At 39.9% G+C, this 19,783-nt stretch overlaps 1 protein-coding gene across 4 annotated transcripts in view; it reads left to right on the top strand.

Annotated features, from left to right (window-relative positions):
• The window catches only part of LOC109958382 (microtubule-associated serine/threonine-protein kinase 1-like), a 64,942-nt gene that overhangs the window by 16,119 nt on the left and 29,040 nt on the right, over nt 1–19,783 (top strand). For 3 of the 4 annotated variants that reach the window (XM_020596955.1, XM_020596954.1, XM_020596956.1), the window contains 4 exons: nt 12,357–12,445; nt 13,824–13,899; nt 14,489–14,561; nt 18,825–18,985. In XM_020596955.1, coding sequence (XP_020452611.1) covers nt 12,357–12,445; nt 13,824–13,899; nt 14,489–14,561; nt 18,825–18,985 — 399 coding nt within the window. Of the gene's footprint in view, nt 1–12,356; nt 12,446–13,823; nt 13,900–14,488; nt 14,562–18,645; nt 18,723–18,824; nt 18,986–19,783 lie in introns of those variants that run through there. The other variant, XM_020596957.1, reaches the window with a different exon arrangement.

Here is a 19,783-nt window from a genome sequence, read left to right as displayed (position 1 = left end):
AGGGACTAAAGCTGGATGACATACCAGTTGGGGTGTGACAAGATGCGGTGATATTAAAAAGTGATGATATTTCTTGTCGAGACAAAAGCTGTCTCATGAATCCAGTCAGTTGCGTTTGTGGCAAAACCTTTTATGGTGTTTGCATATTGTTGTCTTTTACTGCATATGATAATTCATACTCAGAAAGTAGAACTGAGGTGACATTCATTATAAGATGATTAGTTAGACCATTTCAAAATGCACCTGCAGTGTTTTGCATTTTGTGAATGTCAGTTGAATAAAAGAGTTTTTCCAGTCATATATTTTGTCATTGAAAACTTCTGAAAAATAGTGTTAAAATATCATCTTGTTCCGTTCTCTGGAACTCAGTAGCGTGCATCGTCTCGTGAGCTGGATGTATCGGCACACACCCCTACAAACCAGTGAAGAAGGTCTTAATGGTTTCTTCCAAGAACACAGAGTGCATGTTTATCTCACCCAGTGACATAGTATTATCCCACTCATACATATTTTTACTGTCATTACAAGATGCACAGTACAAATTATCCCACAGGACGGTTCATCCCACTCACACACACAATAGACGATGCTAATATTTATTCATCAACAGAAACAAAAAACAAAACCTAATTCAGTAGCACTATCATTAAAATGTGCTTTGCTAGTTAATGTATTTACCCTGTAGATGAAATTCCCACCTTGCCACAGTACTTTCATTTTGTACACAGTGGTTTCTGTCACAGGTAGTATTTCAGTAGCTTACTGTATGTTATGGTGCTGAACCTGGTAGCTCATAAGTAGATACCTCTTTGGCATCACAAACTGACCCATAGTTATAATGATACACATATTCAGTGTTACAGTTTTTAGAAGTTTCTAAGCAAAGGCGCTTTCTCAGATATTTCTGTCTGCATATTGTTCTCTGTGTGGTTGAAAACAGGAACGCGCTTATCTTCCTTCTTGTAACACCAGGCTGGATGTTGCAGACTGAGTGACATACATTATATTTGATCAGCAGTACTGGTTGGCTGGTCCTATTTAATGAAGGAGCTCTAGACTAGGGGATATAGAAAACACGCAGCATTAAACATGGAAACTCCTGTGAATGCCCTCCTCCTGTTGTTTTGTACCATGACAGCACCATCTGTTACTGGCTGGTGTTCACGCTGGCCTTAACCAAAACACACAGACTGTTTGTGCTTTATCTCTGATAGAACGATGACATGATAACAAAACTTCTCTTACACAGTCGTGAGCTGAATGAAAACCTGGCTAACATTAGTTGCTTCCAATTCATTCTCATAAAAACATCATTTTCCAGAAAAATCTAAATCTTCTTAAAGTTATTTTTAGGCTGTGTAATTAGATTTATGTAATTATTATTATGGCAAAAATTGGAATGACTAAATTTGTACATAAGGATTACTGCAGTAATGGTCTATTTTGAATCACATCTCATAGTCAGTTGCTCAGTTGTTAACTGAGCTGTCTCCATGACACCTGAGCAAATTCCATCCACTGAGAAAGACCATAAGATGCAGTTTAACCCCCTAATAAATGGACTTTGAGCTGAGTTTTTTAGATGTTGATACTTCAGACTAAATAATGCACTGAAATGACTGAGTGATGTCCAGGTGACCTCTAAAGCTCTGTATGCCATCAGCACAAAAGTGTTGTCACAATATACCATTCTCTGGTATTTTATTGTTTTGTGTTCGTTCAGGTTTATCTGAATGTTTCATACATTGCACTGTAATTCTTCCTGGGATAACTGATTACAGCCTATGCCTTATCTTTGCATATGTTATTGCACATAGATGTTAAATCTCTCAGTGATGACAATATCATATGGAATTATTAGTTTTCTAAAAAAGCATTTTGCTGAATCTAACACCTTTCATTTTGCCCTGCACGGTAGAGCTGAAATGTTAAACAGTTAGTCTAAATGAATCCAATTGTTAATTGAATCTAATTACAGTTTAGTATCTGCAACAAGTGAATATTGGACTGGCTGATTTGTTGGTCTTTATAGAAAGTAACAGTGTTGTTACCACTCCAGATTTGTTTCTCAACAAACTAGGATGTGCAGTCACAAGACAACACGTGCTTATTTATGCATATAATGTCATCAAACATGCAACAGGCAAATCCTGACCTTCTGTCCAGGCTATTACCATTGTGCAAGTGGCATAGAGCTTTTAATCAAAGTATTTACTACATGCAAATTACATAGTAAATAATCATCTACACCCAAAATGTCAAAGCTGTTTAATTGCTGTTGCCCCATTTTGCTGTTTCTTGAAGCTTTAAAACAATTAGTATCATAATTTACAGTCTAGTGGTATCATGACAGACATTATGTTAAGATATGTTTTCTAATGCCATCTCCATCCCAACATTCTTCTAAGCAATAGAAGCGATGGCCTTGTGAGTCTCTGCGTGTGATCCATAATCAGAGTAAATCATTTTTAATGTCTATTTGACACGCTGCAAGGCCTTCCGCTCATGCAAATGAGTGCTGTTCACTGAACGAAGTGTCTTATTGTTTATGAGGTGAGAATACAGATTATTTGCTGTGACTAAGGTCATGGTGGGAACAAAGTGAAAGGTCATGATTGTAGTGGTTCAGAACTTCCCAGTGGCAGGAAACCGAGACAGCACGAACACAAGGTGGAGAGACTAATGCAGACAAACAGGAAATCAGCAGACGAGAGACTGATAGTGACATATGCAAAAACAGCTAGATAAGTCTACACTATCACAACTTCCTGCTGCATCACTCTGCCTGGGGATACACTTTCACACATTCAGAGGACATCTGACAATACCCTGAAGTGGAGAGAAATGGTGTGACTAAAACAGACATCTGGATGTTTACTGTGTCTGACCAGTGGATCCACAGATGCTGCATAGTTTGGTACATTTTCTCAGAGAGCTTAGCAGGACTATTAGTGATTGGACGTGTTACCTCTGTTATATATTCCAAGAGATTTGTAAAACAGCTCAGATTTAGTGGAATGTTATTTGGTCACATTTTTATATTGTAACCATTTCAGACCCGATTAACCTGTGTGTTTAAGCAGTGTAGATACTATAATCAAGACAGAGTATACTGTGTCTCAGAAGTCATCTAAACTCAAGATCTACCTCTTAGCTCTTTCTTGGCTTTCAGTCTCACTTTATCAGTGAAATTTAACTGAATCAGGTGTCACAGAACATCAGTCATTTGATATAGACCGATCATAACATTGTGGTCGTGTTGGGTGTTCCTGGTCTGCAGTGGTCAGTACCTACCAACAATGTCTAAGGAAGGACAAATAGTGAACCAGTGACAGGGTCATGGACGCCCAGGGCTCACTGATGATGATGTTGATATAATGGATGGAGATTAGACTTTTAAATTTCATTCATCCTTTTGAAAAGATTCCATTTTATTAAAATGGTTGAAAATAAGAAATACTGTACGTTGGTCTCTGTAACATTCAGTGGCTATAGTGGTGATATCACATCTAGAGTGGGGAGGCTGTTGAATTTGTCTAAAGAACCATCTCTAACTTGTCCTCATGACCAGTTTTCCCTCATCGGTTCATTGTATGTGCAGAGAGACTTAATGGACACACACAAAAGTGAGGTCAAGAAGCCAGAAATTCAACAAGCTTACATACCAGCTCATGAGTTATTTACTGTACTCAGTTGTCACAACACAACATTCTACCTTTTTCAATTTATTGAGCTCGCACCAAGTCCTAGTTTAAACAGAGAACTGGCCTTTAGCCACAGCATGAATTGCTACATCACTGCTGTTTTTCTAACATGCTGAAACAACTCGCTGACTCATTCTGCTGTTCCACTTTCATCTTCGCACTTTAAATTTTTTTCTTTCTTGGATTGAACATTTTTTGGTCAACTCTGTTATATTTTTTGCTCCTTGCCTAGTCTCTCTTTCACAGGGAATAACAGCAAAAGCCTCTGTTTATGTCTCTGCATGTTGCATAGCGTCACTCAGTCATTCTCTCAGTTGCCATCTAAATGATACATCTGCCCACATGGCTTGATTTGGACACATTCCTGACTTTGGGATCCATCTAGACCACAGTGGGTAATTTGGACACTGGCAGCAAGAACAGCGGATTTTGCATTGTGGGATGCACCACCAGCCAGGAGCCAGCCTGTTGGACCAGAAAGCCTTTTAGAAGAGAAGCGTTTCCATTTCCACCCCCGTTTCCCACACCTCTAAACATGCACTCACCTTTAAGAGGTCTTGAGGGAACCACAGAGAGACAGACAGAGAGAGCGATGTCACCTGACAGGAAGTGAGCCTGGACGGATCGATGGTGAAACATCAGGAAGGTCTGGTGTCCTGTGTGCCCTGTGAGTCAGCACATAGAGCGGGAGATGACACGACTGACGGACAGACAGTTTTCATTCCTTGTGGGGACTTTACATTGACTGACATTCATTTCCTGTAGACTTATCCTAACCTTAACCATAACCAATACCTGTCTAACCCTAACCTCACCCTAACCTTAAACCATGTTGCAAGCCTAAAATTCAGTGATGTCCATGTGGGGACCAGAGGCTGGTGGCTGAGTCCTCACAGTGTGAGTGTGTTAACAGGTTTCAGTCCCTCTAATGTAAGTAATACAAAGGCACACACACGGGTAATAATCTGTTAGGTAAAACACATTAAGCATGTGCATGCACTCACTCACATGTACATGCAAATGAGTAATCATGGAAAAACACATGTTGTTGCCTGCACAAGTAAATTACCAGCTCTTCATTCCATTAAATGGCTCATCATTCATGTTTCTCTGTTTTCATCACTAACCAGCTGTTTTAATGAATGTGCTCAGCTGTCTGGCTATAACATAAATCTGTCAGTCTTTTTTTTTCCTGGACAGAGCTTTGCAGGAGGAGCCCTGTTCATTAGAACTCACTGTAGAAAACAGTCACAATGGGCCAAAAAAATAATGTAAATAAATAAAATAATGAAGTTAAACATTGTCTGATAAGTGGGTTTTCAGTGCTTTACTTGTGAATGCATTTATATTCTGTATAAATAACAACAAAGATAATGGAAAACCTGGAACTGAGGCATTTATTTAAATGAAAATAATAAATAAGGATGCCATCATAAAATAATATGATACAGAAAAATTGGCTTTGTTTTCTCTAAGCATGATTAAATATTTGTACTTGTATAGTTTTTGAAATCAAATCTTTTATAGGTATTAATGTAAAGTGAGGATACTTTCAAAAATGAAATAATAATAATGATGACATTATTTGTTTATAATTTGGGTTTATTTTGCATGAAATATACGGTATATAATATATAGAATTCTTTGTTGTAACAATAAAGGATAATAGTGTATTATATTTTTGGCAGCACTAATGTTTTACTTCCCAAGGTAACGACGGTACCCTGTGGAACTTTTGACCACTACTGGTGCTTTGGAGCACAGTTTTCAAATGTGTGTGACATGATAAACATTGCGCCAAGAAATATACCAAAGCACCAACAAAGGCAAGGAAGAAGGTTGCTAGCAAGCAGCAAGGGATGTAAACAATGTACATTTGAAATAACTCCAAAATTCAGCTCTGTAAATGAAGGATACCAATATGTTTATTAGGCCTCAAGGATATACAGTACATGTGCCTTCTGGTGAGACATATGGCGTGTAAACATAATTTTGTTCGTTAACAAAATAAAAACCCACAGGGAACCTTTAATTGCTGAGATCTGGGAACATGGAAACGTTACTAAAAAGAAGTCGGACAGACAACAAACACATAGTCATACAGTTTTAAACAAGTCTCCAGGTTATTCAAACTTGTGTGTCTGCTAATGCGATTATTCATAGCATTTTGGGTGTGTCCGTTTAGTTTTATCTTCAAATAGAGTGGTTTAGTGTAAAACCTTTGGCTGTTGCAGTGATTGTGTTGTGTTCCCAGTCAGCAACAGCCTATGTGAGGACAATGCTAACACATCTAAGGAGCAGAATGATCTTTTAGGGACAAACAACGAGTAGACTTGGAATCTCTTTTTACCACTGGGCATGTATGCAGACAGCCCGTCCTAACTCACAACTAAGAGGCTGTGCGAGTATCCAGAGAAGCAATAATTGTTCGGCTTTAATGACCTGTATCAAAGTGTTATTGTTTGTATTACTTTTATTGCTGTAATTATTGTAGACACTTTGTGACAGTTTTGGGGCTGTGTTAGAAGACTAACACTGTGTGTTTGCATATTCAGGGGCGTGTGTGCGTGTGTGAGAGAGACTAATGGCCCAATGCCATCCAAGTGCCTGCAGGGGAATAATTTGCTCAAAGCTTCTGCACGAGTCATTACCACAGATTTAACCTCTGACCCTGCTGCAGCGGGCTGACCAGAGCGTCGAAGGCAGTGACAGCTCTGGGTTTTATTACGGGGAGCAGCGAGACACAAAAGGGAGTTGTTGGCTGTCACATCTGTGTGTGTTTGTGGTTTTGGCTTGGTCTGTTTCTCTGTTGGTTACCTTTGACAGTCTGTTTATATTATCCTCAACATTGCTGTGTTCTTCTACACAATACACTGATACACTTTTAATACCCTGTGCCACATATGTTCTGGAGGGATCGCAACTGTTACCTGGATTATGCAGGGTTTTTGCTGGTCCTTAAAAACTCTAAAATCTAATCATTTGAATTTTAGGCATTAAAAAATCTTTAAAGGGTCTTAAATACAATTTTGTTAGGTCTTAAAAAAGTTTATCATGCTTCGGTTAAATTAATTACTACAAAACCAAACCAGACTGCCTGCTCAAACAAAAGCTGTCTTGATAAATACTATGCTCAGGTCTTGAAAGTCAGTAGGTGGGCTACTTTAACAAAATCTAATAATAAAAAAAACTGTTTGAACCACAATGGCTAAAAAAGGTAGGAATGTAAATGTTTGTTTTATTAGTCATTTGTTGTTGTGTGAGCAGGTCACAGGTGTACTGCTACACAGCCTGAGCACCACTGTCATTTACTACAAGTGGTGGGTTACTGGAAATGATTGGGGCGTGTTAATGTGGGCTGTTAGATGCTTCTTCAAGCCATGAATGTGAACATATTTTTCAATTTCCCAGAAATATATTTACCTCCAAACTGTTATTTTTACCTTCTTTGGGGGATTTGCACCTTGGAAGTACTGTATGTCTTAAATTGCATTCAGATGGGTCTAAAAAAAGCTCTTTAAAAGTCTTAAATTTAACTTGATGAAACCTGCAGAAACCTTGTTTAGTGGAATTGTTTTTCCTTATCCAGGAAATGTGGCATCCTTTGCTGCACCTATGTCATAGGGAGGACATTGGGTTGAGATGGTTGAATGTACAGTACAAAGCACAGAACTTTAGCTGTGGTTTAGAGAAAAAAACCTGGCTCCATTGTGTTCACCAGATAGTTGCTAATGTTGTCAGTCTGCCCTTCGGTGCTGTACAGTGGGTTTATTTTAAGCTTTAACCATGGAAAAACATGAGAGTGAACCAGAACATAAAATTTTTGGCTGGATAATAATTATGGCCTTGTCTCTGTTAGTAGCATCTTCGACAATATGCATATTGTACACATGTAAATGTTTGGGAACCCCTGAGCAAAACACATTTGTACTGTAGTTGATTTTTCTAGTGAAATGAAGTAAAAGTAACATAAATTAAGAAATGAGTCTTCAAATGTGTAATATTTGAAGAAAGGCTCATTTTGCTGCAGTGAGTGTGTTTACTTATGTTAGCTTCAAATATCCACAACATGTCATTTGTCCAGTTGTGGCAAATTACATGGTTGAGGTACATTTTTATAAAGCCAAAATGACTTTCGATATGTCTTTGTTCTACTTTTACAGCATGTATCCACTCCACCATATTTTCCTGGCACAAGTTCCCAAAGAAACATTAGTCATGCTTCAGTTTCCAGAAGTTAATATTTTGCAGATATGTTCAATAAAAGTGTTTTCTCATTGTTGATTTAAAAAAGATGTTGTTCAGCATATCTTTGGTTTAGTTCGTCACTGTTGCCCTCTCTCCTTTGCTCTTCTTTACCCTGTCCCAGGTTGTTATTCTGGTTCTTAAAAGACCACCTGGATGCAAAAACCTCCTGCTCTCTGCAAAACAAATGGGAAAACAATGATCTGCCACACACCTAGTCAGGCCTGACACTCTCACACTGTCTTCCTTCTCTCTCACATATTGGAAGTTGTTGCTCACTCACAGCTTTCTCAGCAGCTCTGTTGTCCGTCAACAAAGGCCCACACAATAGCGGCACACACCGCCGACCCCAGTGACTCATACTCTGGCTGACTGACCGCACGACATGCCTCACCACTACTTCTGCATCACACACAGATTGAGCCTGCATGATGGATTACACAATGGCTTATGATGGATTAAGACTGACATTCACGTTAAAAACACAGGCAGACTGTGGCTCATAGTATGATGGTTTGCTGGTCTTAGATCAGAGCTGATTCAGTCTGATACTCACCCTCAGTAGTTTATATAAGACAAGTTGTCTCACTGTGTACTCTCATGAAAACAGAAAACAGTTGGAGATGTCACTGTTTGCTTCTTTTGAGTGTGACTCAAATTGTGTTGCTATGGTAATGTTGTCCATCCCCCCTTCACGTCCTTTTCTCTCCCATTGCTCTTCATCTTTTTCATTCTTGGTCAGTTCATTATGGATAGAGAGATTTGTTATTGGCTAACCTAATTGGACCAGAATGTGTTTCGCTATTTAAATGCAGTGTCTCATTTTCAGTCAAGCTTCAGCTTTCTATTCAAAATTCATTTATGCATAAGTGGATGACTGAATGAATCCAAATATCACTGTCTGCCTGAAAACAGAGGAGGTGGTGGATGATATAGTGCAGGACAGTTTGGCTGTAAACTGACAATATGTTTGCATGTGACTACAAAACTAGAGACTGTGTCAGATTTATGATTCAGAGATGGCACCAGACTACAGCATACTAACTCTTTGTATCTCTCTCTTGCATGCACGCAGCTTCTTAACCAGACTGAGGCAGATGATTTCAGGCTCCATGGGCATAACTGTGACAGAGTGATTTAAAGTCACATTTATACACACACCTGCAGACACACTCATAACTTTCCCTGCACCAGCAGCAGCACGTTCCCACCTCTCTTGTCTCCTTTGCTTTCACAGCAAAGTGACTCTACAGCATGCCGGTCTTAATCTTTTACAGCCATCTATGACTGCTGTCCTGTAGTTTTGCTCCAACAGGTAACAGTCAAAATATAGAAGTATAACATCAAGGTATTATGAGAGCTTCATTTATACTTCATATGTTGTCATATTGTGATTTTGATGCACCTCAGACTAGGTAGATACAGATGGGTAACAAATTAAAGGAAAAATCTGAATTAATAAGTTGACATACATAAATTCAGATGCGGCCTTACACATATATCATAATACAATTAAACAAATATACAGTAGTAACATAATAACAACATCCTTTTATGGAAGCCACTGGGTGATTTTAGACAGGGTCCTCCACACCTTCATCCAGACGCCAGTGAATGGCGTTCGTATTCCATTAGAGTTTAGAGATATGTTGAATCCATGCCGAGGAACGCTGAGGCTGCTCTGGAAGTTCGTTGGTGTTTTTGTTTTACTCCACCAATATTAACATCAAAGTCAAGTAGAGGTCTTATGGAGTTTAAAAAAAAAGGTGGAGAAAGCCTTTAATGGTTCCAGCGTGAGCTCCACAAAACTTGATATTGTTTGGGTGTGAAGAATGCAAGTCTGAAGATGTAAAAATTGTGAGTGTGTTAGCCGTTGAATCTTATTGTTTGTAGTGCAGTTTTTGATGAGGAAGAAGAATGAGTGAACAGAAAAGACAGTATGGCTGTTCCTGCTGCATTGATTTTGATTATCTGTCGTGAGTCTGACAGTTTTATTGGAGCGCAGTGCAAAATCAGCAGTGTGTGCTTTTAATATGTCTCCCATCTGCCATGTGTGTATATCAATCTTTCCAACAGAAGTCACTGAAATAAACTAGTATGCAAAGAAGCCACAAGTTGCTGTGTTGAGTAGAAGATACAGTATAATTCTCCCTTTGTCAGGCCTCGTGTTTCACTATCGTAAACCCCATGGCTAAAATATAGGTTCTTGTGTGTGGTGGGTTTGTCCAACGTCATTCTTTGGACTTAAATTAGTACGTACATTATTGACTGTCCCAAAAGTCAGATAAGCTTGGCTGAGAGAAAGCCAAGGCACCTCTAGACAAAATAACAGCGCACACTGGAATACAACAGATATATCACAGTGTTAGAGCATCCACAGATGTTTCTATCCTCCTCTCCCCCTTGTTGTTGTATGTGCTCCTCAAGGCTTTGTACCAGGACTCTTAATGTGGCCTTTACTGGTAATAAATATGTGTCTGGTTGCTGGAGTATAGGATAAAGAGCAGCTCTCCTATTTAACCTTTTTTATAGTACAAATGCTTTTGAGCAACATGCCCTTTTTGTGGCATTTATTTATAACTGTGTTATAAAGCACAGTGGCTGCAAGAGACTTCTAGCTTTATGGGAAGATTAGATTGCTTTTTCCTAGTGGGTTTTTAATTCTGTTAGCATTAAATCGTTTAGTCGACTCTACTACCTGTAAATCTGGAGTTAGAGGGAAAGTTTTCCTGACTCCACACAGTTATTCACTTATTCATAATTCAGAGTAGATTCAGAAGAAGGAGAAACCTGAATGACAGTAAAGTAGCATATGTGAAAAAATGAGAAACTGATGAATTATTAATAAATGTGATAAGATATATGGAGACTGAGGATAATAACCACCGAGGGAAAGTCACCGAAACGAGGCAGGTAAGTAAGGTTATGTCGCTTTTTCCACAATATGTAGTTTACAACATTACACACTCTAACTAAAAGTGAATCATTGCCATTTGAACGGTTGCTGGTGGAAAAGAGCTGCTGGTGATGTGATGAATCATGAATCAAAAGCTAAGAATATGTTCACGAGTAAAGCTTGACTAGTGCAAGTGATTCAGCTTTTGATTGAGAAAGAGAAGCAATAAAGACAGAGTGGATTTGAGAGACCGCAGGTTAAGGAGGAAATGAAATGAAAGACGATTGCAGGTGGGCTTGAGAGCATAACTATCGGAGACAAAGAAAAGGAAATCAGTCAAATATACTGCATTTACAGCCCCTTTACTTTATTTATCTTGCTCTTTTTCTCCTCTCTCACCCTTCCCCCTTCTCTTCTGTCCATCATCTTCTGAGAGCTGTATCAACGCATGGCATTAAGCCACTTCCAGCTCTCCATCCAGAGATAATGCCTTTCCCTTAAATATTTCAATACACTCTACTCTGTTCTGCAAGGCTGAGTACTAGCTTGTCCTCAGCTGGCGCCCACAGAGGTGCACTGCCACCGATAAAATCCTACCGAGGGTTTGATGGCTCAGTGCTAGAAACAACTGCTGAAGACGCACATCAAAAAAGAGGGCGACATAAAGGAGCAAGTGGGAGTGCTGCAAGATGGGGATATAGATTATAGATCGAGATTTGAGAGGCATCACATAACCGGTGCGTGCGGTGTGACCGTGCATTTTTACTTTTATATCCGTGTGCTGTGATTTATGCACTTCCTGCACAGATATAGCGTGATGGCTGATGCAACCTGGAGCAAACTTCTTTGGCAGATGTGGCTCAGCTCTGTAAAATCTACTCTGACAAGGCGAAGCGCATGCACAGGCATGAAAGTCTGTGAGCAAACCCAATCCACACATGACTATAACACCTGAAAAATCCACTTCCCACTTTACGGGCTGTTATGTAAGACAATAACCCTTGTGCGTCTCTGTGTGTGTGTGTGCGCTCCTTTGTGAAAAACACATCCAGTCTTCCTGCTGCTTCACTCGCAGCAGAAGCAGCGAGTGAAGCCTTTATGGTTTAATAACTCCAGTTCTTTATTATGATCCATGCTCATCCATTTCTTCTCCAGCCTCTCTCCATCCCTCCATCACCCTATCGGGCCTGTCATCATATTTCATGGCAGCAGCCATCATGTTGCTCGACCTGGAGGAAATTAAAAATCTTTGTTGCTTTGTCACTTTCCTCTGTAGGTAGGAGGATGTCAATAAAGTCCAGTGTTATGGCCTGACACATGCACATGCAGTGACATACTGTACTCAAGAAAAAAAGAATCCACACCTGCTGTGGTATAGGCTACAGTATACACAGTGTATTCATTAACCTGGGGATCACTGAGTGGTCTGTGTGCCAACTATGATATGTCTGGTATCTTAAATTTAATAAAGACAAATATTGATGTACTTTTTGCTTTTATATGTTTTCTAGTTGCAGAACCAGTAATCGGAAAAGCCTCATCCTGACCAGTACATCCCCCACCCTGCCACGGCCACACTCTCCGCTGCCTGGACACTTAGGTCAGTATACTGAATTCAAAGACGTGATCTAGTGAAGATTAAACAGAAAATTGGACTCTTTAGGTTTTTTGTTTAATTGTTAACTTAAAAAATATAAAATGGGTAACATAGGGGATTAAAACACTGATCATACAAAAAGCAAACTTGCAGTTTAACTGCTCTATTTATCTATTGATTGTATTTACTCACTGGGACTCTGGTGTTATTTTCAACACCTTTTTTCACTTTTTATTGTGAAATTTCCTTAGGTTTGTTTTTCTCATGATGGGGATGTGAAACCTGAGTAAAAGTCAGTTGAGACTACTACTTTAATTCAATTCATATTTTCTGTGAGGCCTATCAAAACAGAAAAATCAAACCAAAAACATCAGCTGTTACTGACTACATTTATTTGTGTATAGGTATCCTGGTTTTGAGTCTTAACCTCGTTTTGATATGGAACATGGTGTTTATATGGAACATACTCAAACCTGATTATTCATGTCCCTGTTTACATTATTCTAACAGTATCCAGGGTTATAACTGTCTGTCTGCAGTTGAGTTTTTATGTCAGTGTTTACTGTACAAACAGAGAATGTTCTCAGTATTCTGGTTTCTTTTGGAGTATTTGAAGTAAAATAGCTTGGTTTCACAAAACCAGGATATGATGTTGAGATGCTTATCAGGTATTGTACCGAGGACACTTGGAAACACCCAATCGTACCCAGGATACTAGTGTGCATGTAAATATACTCACCGTATTAAAAGCTCTTTAAATATGCAAATGTGCTGTAGCTAATGATACAAGAGCTCCCAATTTTTATAGGTCATATCAAAGAAACATGCTTTCCTGTGAGTTTTAGTCAGGAATACTGACCCTCACCTCATCTCAGCTCTCAGCACGGTCTGAGGCAACCCAACCTGGGGTATCATGTTAAAAAAAAAGGAAGTGCACTACGTAGGGGTGCTGTGGTCTAAACATGTTTTGGCATCACTGATCAAGAGTTCAGCAGAACTAGACTTTCAGCTGGTGTTAAGTTGCTGTTAATCTTTAATACTGCAGGATTGGATAAAGGGTAAATTATACCATTAGTGTAGCTGTCTTGACTTTACAGGTGTCACACTTAATATATACACAGAGAGTTATTGTTTTTATTATAACCAGAATTATGTGTTTTCTGTTAATGACTGAAATACAAAGATGAAAATTTGACATCCCGCTCTTGTTTTGGTCTCCATGCCTGTTAATAAGAATACAGTATTTCCTTCAAAGTGAGGGTGACTAAATGAAATGGGAATGAATATAGTTCCCTAAAACAAAATGCATACAGGTTCATTTATCCTACATAATAAGCCAGTATATGTTTTTCTCCTCCTCTGTTCATATGTATTCCAACAGGAAGCAGTCCGTTGGACAGCCCACGCAACTTCTCACCAAGTGGACCTGCCCACTTTTCCTTCGCCTCTTCTCGAAGGTTGGCATCCCTCCACTAGTCACATGACAAGTCACACATGCAGCATCACAAGAACTGTGCAAAGTAGTTGAGTGAAACTGTTGATAAGATTATTTTTACTCACACACACACACACACACACACACACACACAGAGATTTGTCAGGGAACACACACATGCAAAACGAAACTGCATGTTGTTGCCCCATCTTTGTCCTGCTCTGCTTCCACTAAGTGTCTGTGCAGTGTCCAAGTGTATGTGACTGAGCTGTGAAAGCAGGCTGAGCTGAATGAGCCAAGGTGTGTTTTTTTTTTTTGCCCTGAAGTGTGTCCCTCATCACTCACTCAGAGGAAGTGTCAGACCTGGGGATGGCTGAAGAAGGCCTGAGGGAAGAGAGGAATAAAAGAACCACTGATGTAATTGTATAGATCGAAAGAGGGGAAGGCTGTGGAACTGCTTCGATATAACTGTGTTGTTTGCAGAAACTAAAATAGAAACTGATATTGATGCTCTGGCTCTGGAAAGTGATAGAGAAAACCAGTGTGCAGTCTTTATGAATCTAGCATATGCTCTCTGTTTTTCCACTTTTATTTTTCATTTCTTTTCTCAGGGCCGATGGTCGTAGATGGTCCTTGGCTTCTCTGCCTTCCTCAGGATATGGCACCAATACACCAAGTTCAACGGTAAGTTTAAGAGGAAGAGGAAAGCCCCTGTAGCTCCTATGCAGTTGTTTAAGTTAAAATTGATATATCAGCATTTTTCATCTTGTCTTTTTGAGGACAGGCAGCACTGGTCCAACTTTTTTTCTCCTTATACCAATTCCAGTAGCTCAGCCATCTGATTTCCTCAGCTGTCCTATACTGATTTCCAAATTGATATCATTGTTTTGTTACACTGTTAAGCTCGCCACTGTGTGGAACTCATTGCAGTAACTTTTATGAAAGATGATGTGAGGTCAGCATGCGTGACCTTGCGCTGCACTCAGCTCGGCACAGCACATAGAAATGAATGTGTTCAGTAGTGGAGCGTGGCAGCCATTGCATCCTGTCTGAAAACGGCTTTAGTCCCACCCATGTAAGAGAGGAGAGGGGAACCGAGGAAACATATTTTCACTGGCATGAGACGTCCTTTCCATCAGTCCTCATGTGAAACATCCAGTCACAAACTGATCTCCAATAAAGGGGAGTGTCAATCCATAACAGACTTCCATGAAGGATGCACTCATGTATCCTTGGTTATAGCTCCTTCAGGCAGCCTCCTCCGTCCTTGCTCCTCAGAACAGAAATAAGAGTTTTAGGATGTCCTTCTTCATGGTGAACTGGAATGACTTCCAGGCTGAGCGAGGATTGAAAACCAAAGAAGAGTAAAATAAGGGAATTTGGGTTCACCTCTGGTTTTACTGGTGAATTTCTGCGTTTCTTGGCACATTGCCGCCACCTGCAGTGAATCATTATGTGCTGTACAATTAGATTGTACAGAGAGGTCATTGCTTCTGATTGTCAGGCCAGTGCTTTGCATTGGCAGCTCCATCGCCATCACTGCTGAGTGTGTGTATATGTGAATCGGTGGTTAAGAGGCAAATTGTAAAGAGTTTTGGGGTACTAAGGTTGAAAGCAGTTCTTTTGCCATTCATACCCAAGAAAAGTCTCCCGAATCAGTATATCTCCATGATGCAGCTGCAGTTCTGGTCGAAGAGCGACTTCCTTATTAATCGCAAGGTTGAGGACTCAACTCCTGTGTCCTTGAGCAAGTTCTTCCTAATGTACATGTGTGTGGAGAAAATCTGAATCGCTTTGGACAAAAACATTTTGCAACATGATTGCCTCTCCACGGATGTGACTACAGTAGCTGAAACTTTCCTGCATCTGTTGTACAGTGTATCATTAATGCAAGAGCCACTGCACCTTGTCCCCTTTCAAATGTAGGACAGAGCTGACTAAGTGTGTCACTGTAACACAAAACCTGTGGCTATCAAACTACACACCACAGTTCAGCTGCAGTCTCCTGAAAACGAGAGGCTTCTGCTGATGATTATACTGTTTTCTCAAAGAAATGTTTCCCCTCTTCATAGTGTGATGAATGAAGAGTCATATATTCTTTCATTTCCAGTTTTGCCAGAGAAACAGGGGGAAGACATAAGGGAGGGAGCAGCATGGGATCTGCTTTGTCTTCTTTTGCTAATTTAGCTGCATAAATCATGAAATCAACAGAAATTCTTCCACAGCTAAATTGATGAAGTGGGTTTTATATGATTTGCATGAATATATAACACACTCAAAGAATTTATTTGCATCTATTTTCATGCATTAAACTGCAAGTGCTCCTTGTAAATTCATGCTCTGAAGTTGCATGTTCTGCTTTTGTTTCATTTTGCTTTGAAGTGATTACACCCCACGCTTGCAGCTAAATACCATGTGTACACAAAGACACACATGCCTCTGTTCTTTGTACCTGCTGCTGTGAGTCTTAGCTGATTATCAAAAAGCATTTTAGAGTTGAAGAACATGCACCACAGGTAAACCAGAACTAAAAATAAGTCATCAGTTGCTAAGATATAAGCAACTTGAATTATCTGTAGATGATGACTTGGCTTTTCGGAGAAAAGTGGAGCAGGGTTAATTGATATGAAATTTAATCAAACTGTATTTGTGCCTTGCAGTCGCAAACTGTTCCAGAGACTATTGCTCTATCCATCACTTACCCAGAGAACCAGAGATGGATGATAAAGAACAGCAACAGAAACAAATAAAAGGGTATTGTAGATGGAAGGGAAGCATGTTTGGAAGCAAACAGAGACAACGGCAATGTTCACTTTTGTCTGAGTGAAAGATATTTGGAGGATAAGAGACTCCTCAGCGAAATGAACACTGCCATGGCCCATTTGGTAAATAGTCCATTTGAGAAATGGACCTTAATGTGTATGATGCTAAGGTGGAGGCAAGGTGTTGACTCATAATCCACTCCCTGTATACGTCTGTGCCTCCTGAAGACAATTCCTCTGCATCTTTGCTGCTTTTCACACATCATTTCTTCCACTGTCTCTCCTGCACGTTACAGCAGCACATCTAGTAGACACACACTGTAGGCGGCTGATTCACCTCTTTTTAGTGGTAGATGAGGTTGAAGATGCGTTCTCAGGTTCCTTGTATTCCTCCATCACCCCTCTTACCCATTCATCCTGTCAGATTTCAGTGCTCTACATGTGCCAGTACTCGCTTGATTAGTTACAGCAGGGCTCTTGCATACTGAAGAGAGCAGATGAAGGGAGGAGATGTGTGTTTGTGTGAAGGAGTTTTGTATATGAAAGGGTAGATAAAAGTTAAATTTATGCAGGAATAGTCGGAGATGTAAACAGACGTTAAAAGATAGAAGAGGTTCCAAGGAGGAAACCTTACAAGCGAAGAAAACTGGGGATTGTTGATACATTCCAGTTCTGGTCTCTGTTTACTGTAAATCTGTTAGGTAGTGGTCACTGCAGCTGAAAGAGATGCTTTGACACTGCAGATTGAAACCAGGACAAAAACAACTGTTATGTTACTCCAAAGTTCAGAATTTATTAGTTTCAATTCACCATCTTGTTACAGTCAGCCGATGTGTTAACTGCAGGTCCAATAAACAAAGGAGGCACAGACAGCTTTCATTAGTCTCTTCATTGTCATTTCCCCTTTTCACCTGTATCAGGAATCATATTATACTCTGGAAGAGAAGGAGAGACTGTTGTCTTTGAACAGTAAACACATTTTCTATTGGTGTCATTTTCATTAATGTGACACTGAAAGTCTCTGTGCATCAGAATGATATGAAACAGCCGATTTCATATTTACATCACTTATACTCAAAAAAACTTCAAAACCTCAAGCCCAAAGATGTTCTACAGATTGTAAAACTCTCCTCATAACAATGAATTTACAAACAAAAATACATTACAAATACAGAATGCAGTTTGAATGAGTTTTAAACTCCAAGGCATGGAAGCTCAGGACAGGTGAACCAGCTGTTCCATTGTCACTAGAAAACTGACTTTTAGTGGCAGTTCAGAGGAAAGGAAATCTCATTTCTGTTAAAATGTCGTTCTTCAATGTTTCAGTGGTAGGATGCAAGCAAAGAAAATCTGGGCGCAATCAAGTGAATTGAGGTGCAACCTGTGACTGCGGGAAACCAATACAAACGCTTTTTCATCTGTGATAACCATCACGTCCGATGGCATTTTCTTCCATCTCTGAGCTGTTTCTGTCTCTAGGGAGCTTCTTAATTGATTCGATTGACTGGACTTGCTGCATTCACAGCGTTGTCGTTTCACTGTCTCTCTGCAGCTTGCCATGTGGCTAAGACCTGAATGGAGCTTCAAATGGATTTTTATAGCAGAAATCATTATGTGGCCAAAGCCAACCTTGGTGCCCCGTTGGGAGATGTGTTCATTTAGCCTCCCATTGATCCAGCCTGTTTTTTTACCTCCTCTGCTGAAGAAAGGTCTTTTGTCTAAGACCAAATAGCACTGCCATTAACCCCCCAAGGCAGCAGAACCTAAGGCAACTTTTACTTGCAGTGACTCCTTCATTCCCTGCAGTATTTTTACTCAGTGTTTCAGTCCTCATTTTTCTGTTGTTGTCCTCCTACACTAACTCCTTCTGGATATTTTCTGTGTTTCACCACCTCTCTCTTTTTCTTTCTTGTTCTTTTAACTGTGTCGCTTCTTTGTCTCAGTTCTTTCCACCCACTCACATCATAGTACACCTTGTGTTCTCTTCTCTTCTCTTCTCTTCTCTTCTCTTCTCTTCTCTCACTTGTCATCGATTAAGGTGCTCTTACCATTTGTTGTTTGATGTCATCTTCTCCATCACCAGGTATCTATTTTTGAACTATTGATGTGGAAGCTGCAGCAGAGGGTTCTCTAATGAAGAGCAGTTCACATTTTAACCTTGTCTCTTTCTCATGTCTCCCTCCAGTCGTCCAGCTCGTCCCAGGAGCGCCTGCACCAGCTGCCCTTCCAGCCAACCATGGATGAGTTGCACTTTCTGTCCAAGCACTTTGGCAGCACAGAGAGCATCACGGACGATGACGGGGGTCGACGCTCGCCACACGTGCGCCCTCGCTCGAGGAGCCTCAGGTGAGGGCACGGATAGTTTTTTAGCCAATGAAGACCCCCCCACCCCCCAAGCATCTAGCCCAATCACAGTCAGATTTTTGACATGCAGTTCATCCCTGAGAGTCATATTAGGACATTTGCTGGTTTCTTCTATTCTGTGGCTTAGCAGAGTGGCACAGAACAACTTTTGATTATTTAAAAGGATTGGTCAAACCCTTTTTTGTCAGTAGTTGATTTGTGGAGATTGGTTTGTGAAGCAAAATAACCAAAATGCAAAGCTGTTTCGAAAGGACATTGGGCATCCTTTTAAGATTATAAAAGGGGCATCCTAATTATTGTGCAGGAACAACTTATTTCTGTCATGAGATGTAGAGGGCTCTCAGTCTGTTATGCAGAGTGCAAGCCTTTCTGATGCTTAGCTTGTATAATTCACCTGCTGTGCTGTACGCTTCATTCTCTGCAGATGAATTTCAGTTTGTTAACTCTGTTTAGTCACTGACAGTATGCTTTTAAGGATTTCTAAGCAACACTGATTGAAATAACGTCCTTCCTGCTTGAGTAACTCTATGTCTCTGGATTTACCCCCACTGTGTTTAGATCATATACTGGTATTACAGTATAGATTACAGTTTTTCACAATTGCTAAAACAAAAAACCCCATTCTCTGAACCAAATTCTCAATAGTCTAAACCAATTTGTCGAATAAATCACTCTTTCTGCAAAACCTTAAACAGGTTTAGGCACTTAGACTCTGTTTGCAAATCTCATGCACTCTTTTTGCTAAACTCTAAACACATTCTCACTCACTAAAACACAATT

Source organism: Monopterus albus, unplaced genomic scaffold (assembly GCF_001952655.1).
Source record: "Monopterus albus unplaced genomic scaffold, M_albus_1.0 scaffold32.1, whole genome shotgun sequence".
NCBI lineage: Eukaryota > Metazoa > Chordata > Actinopteri > Synbranchiformes > Synbranchidae > Monopterus > Monopterus albus.
The sequence above is the reverse complement of the archived record's forward strand: the minus strand, read 5'-3'. Positions and strand labels throughout refer to the sequence as shown.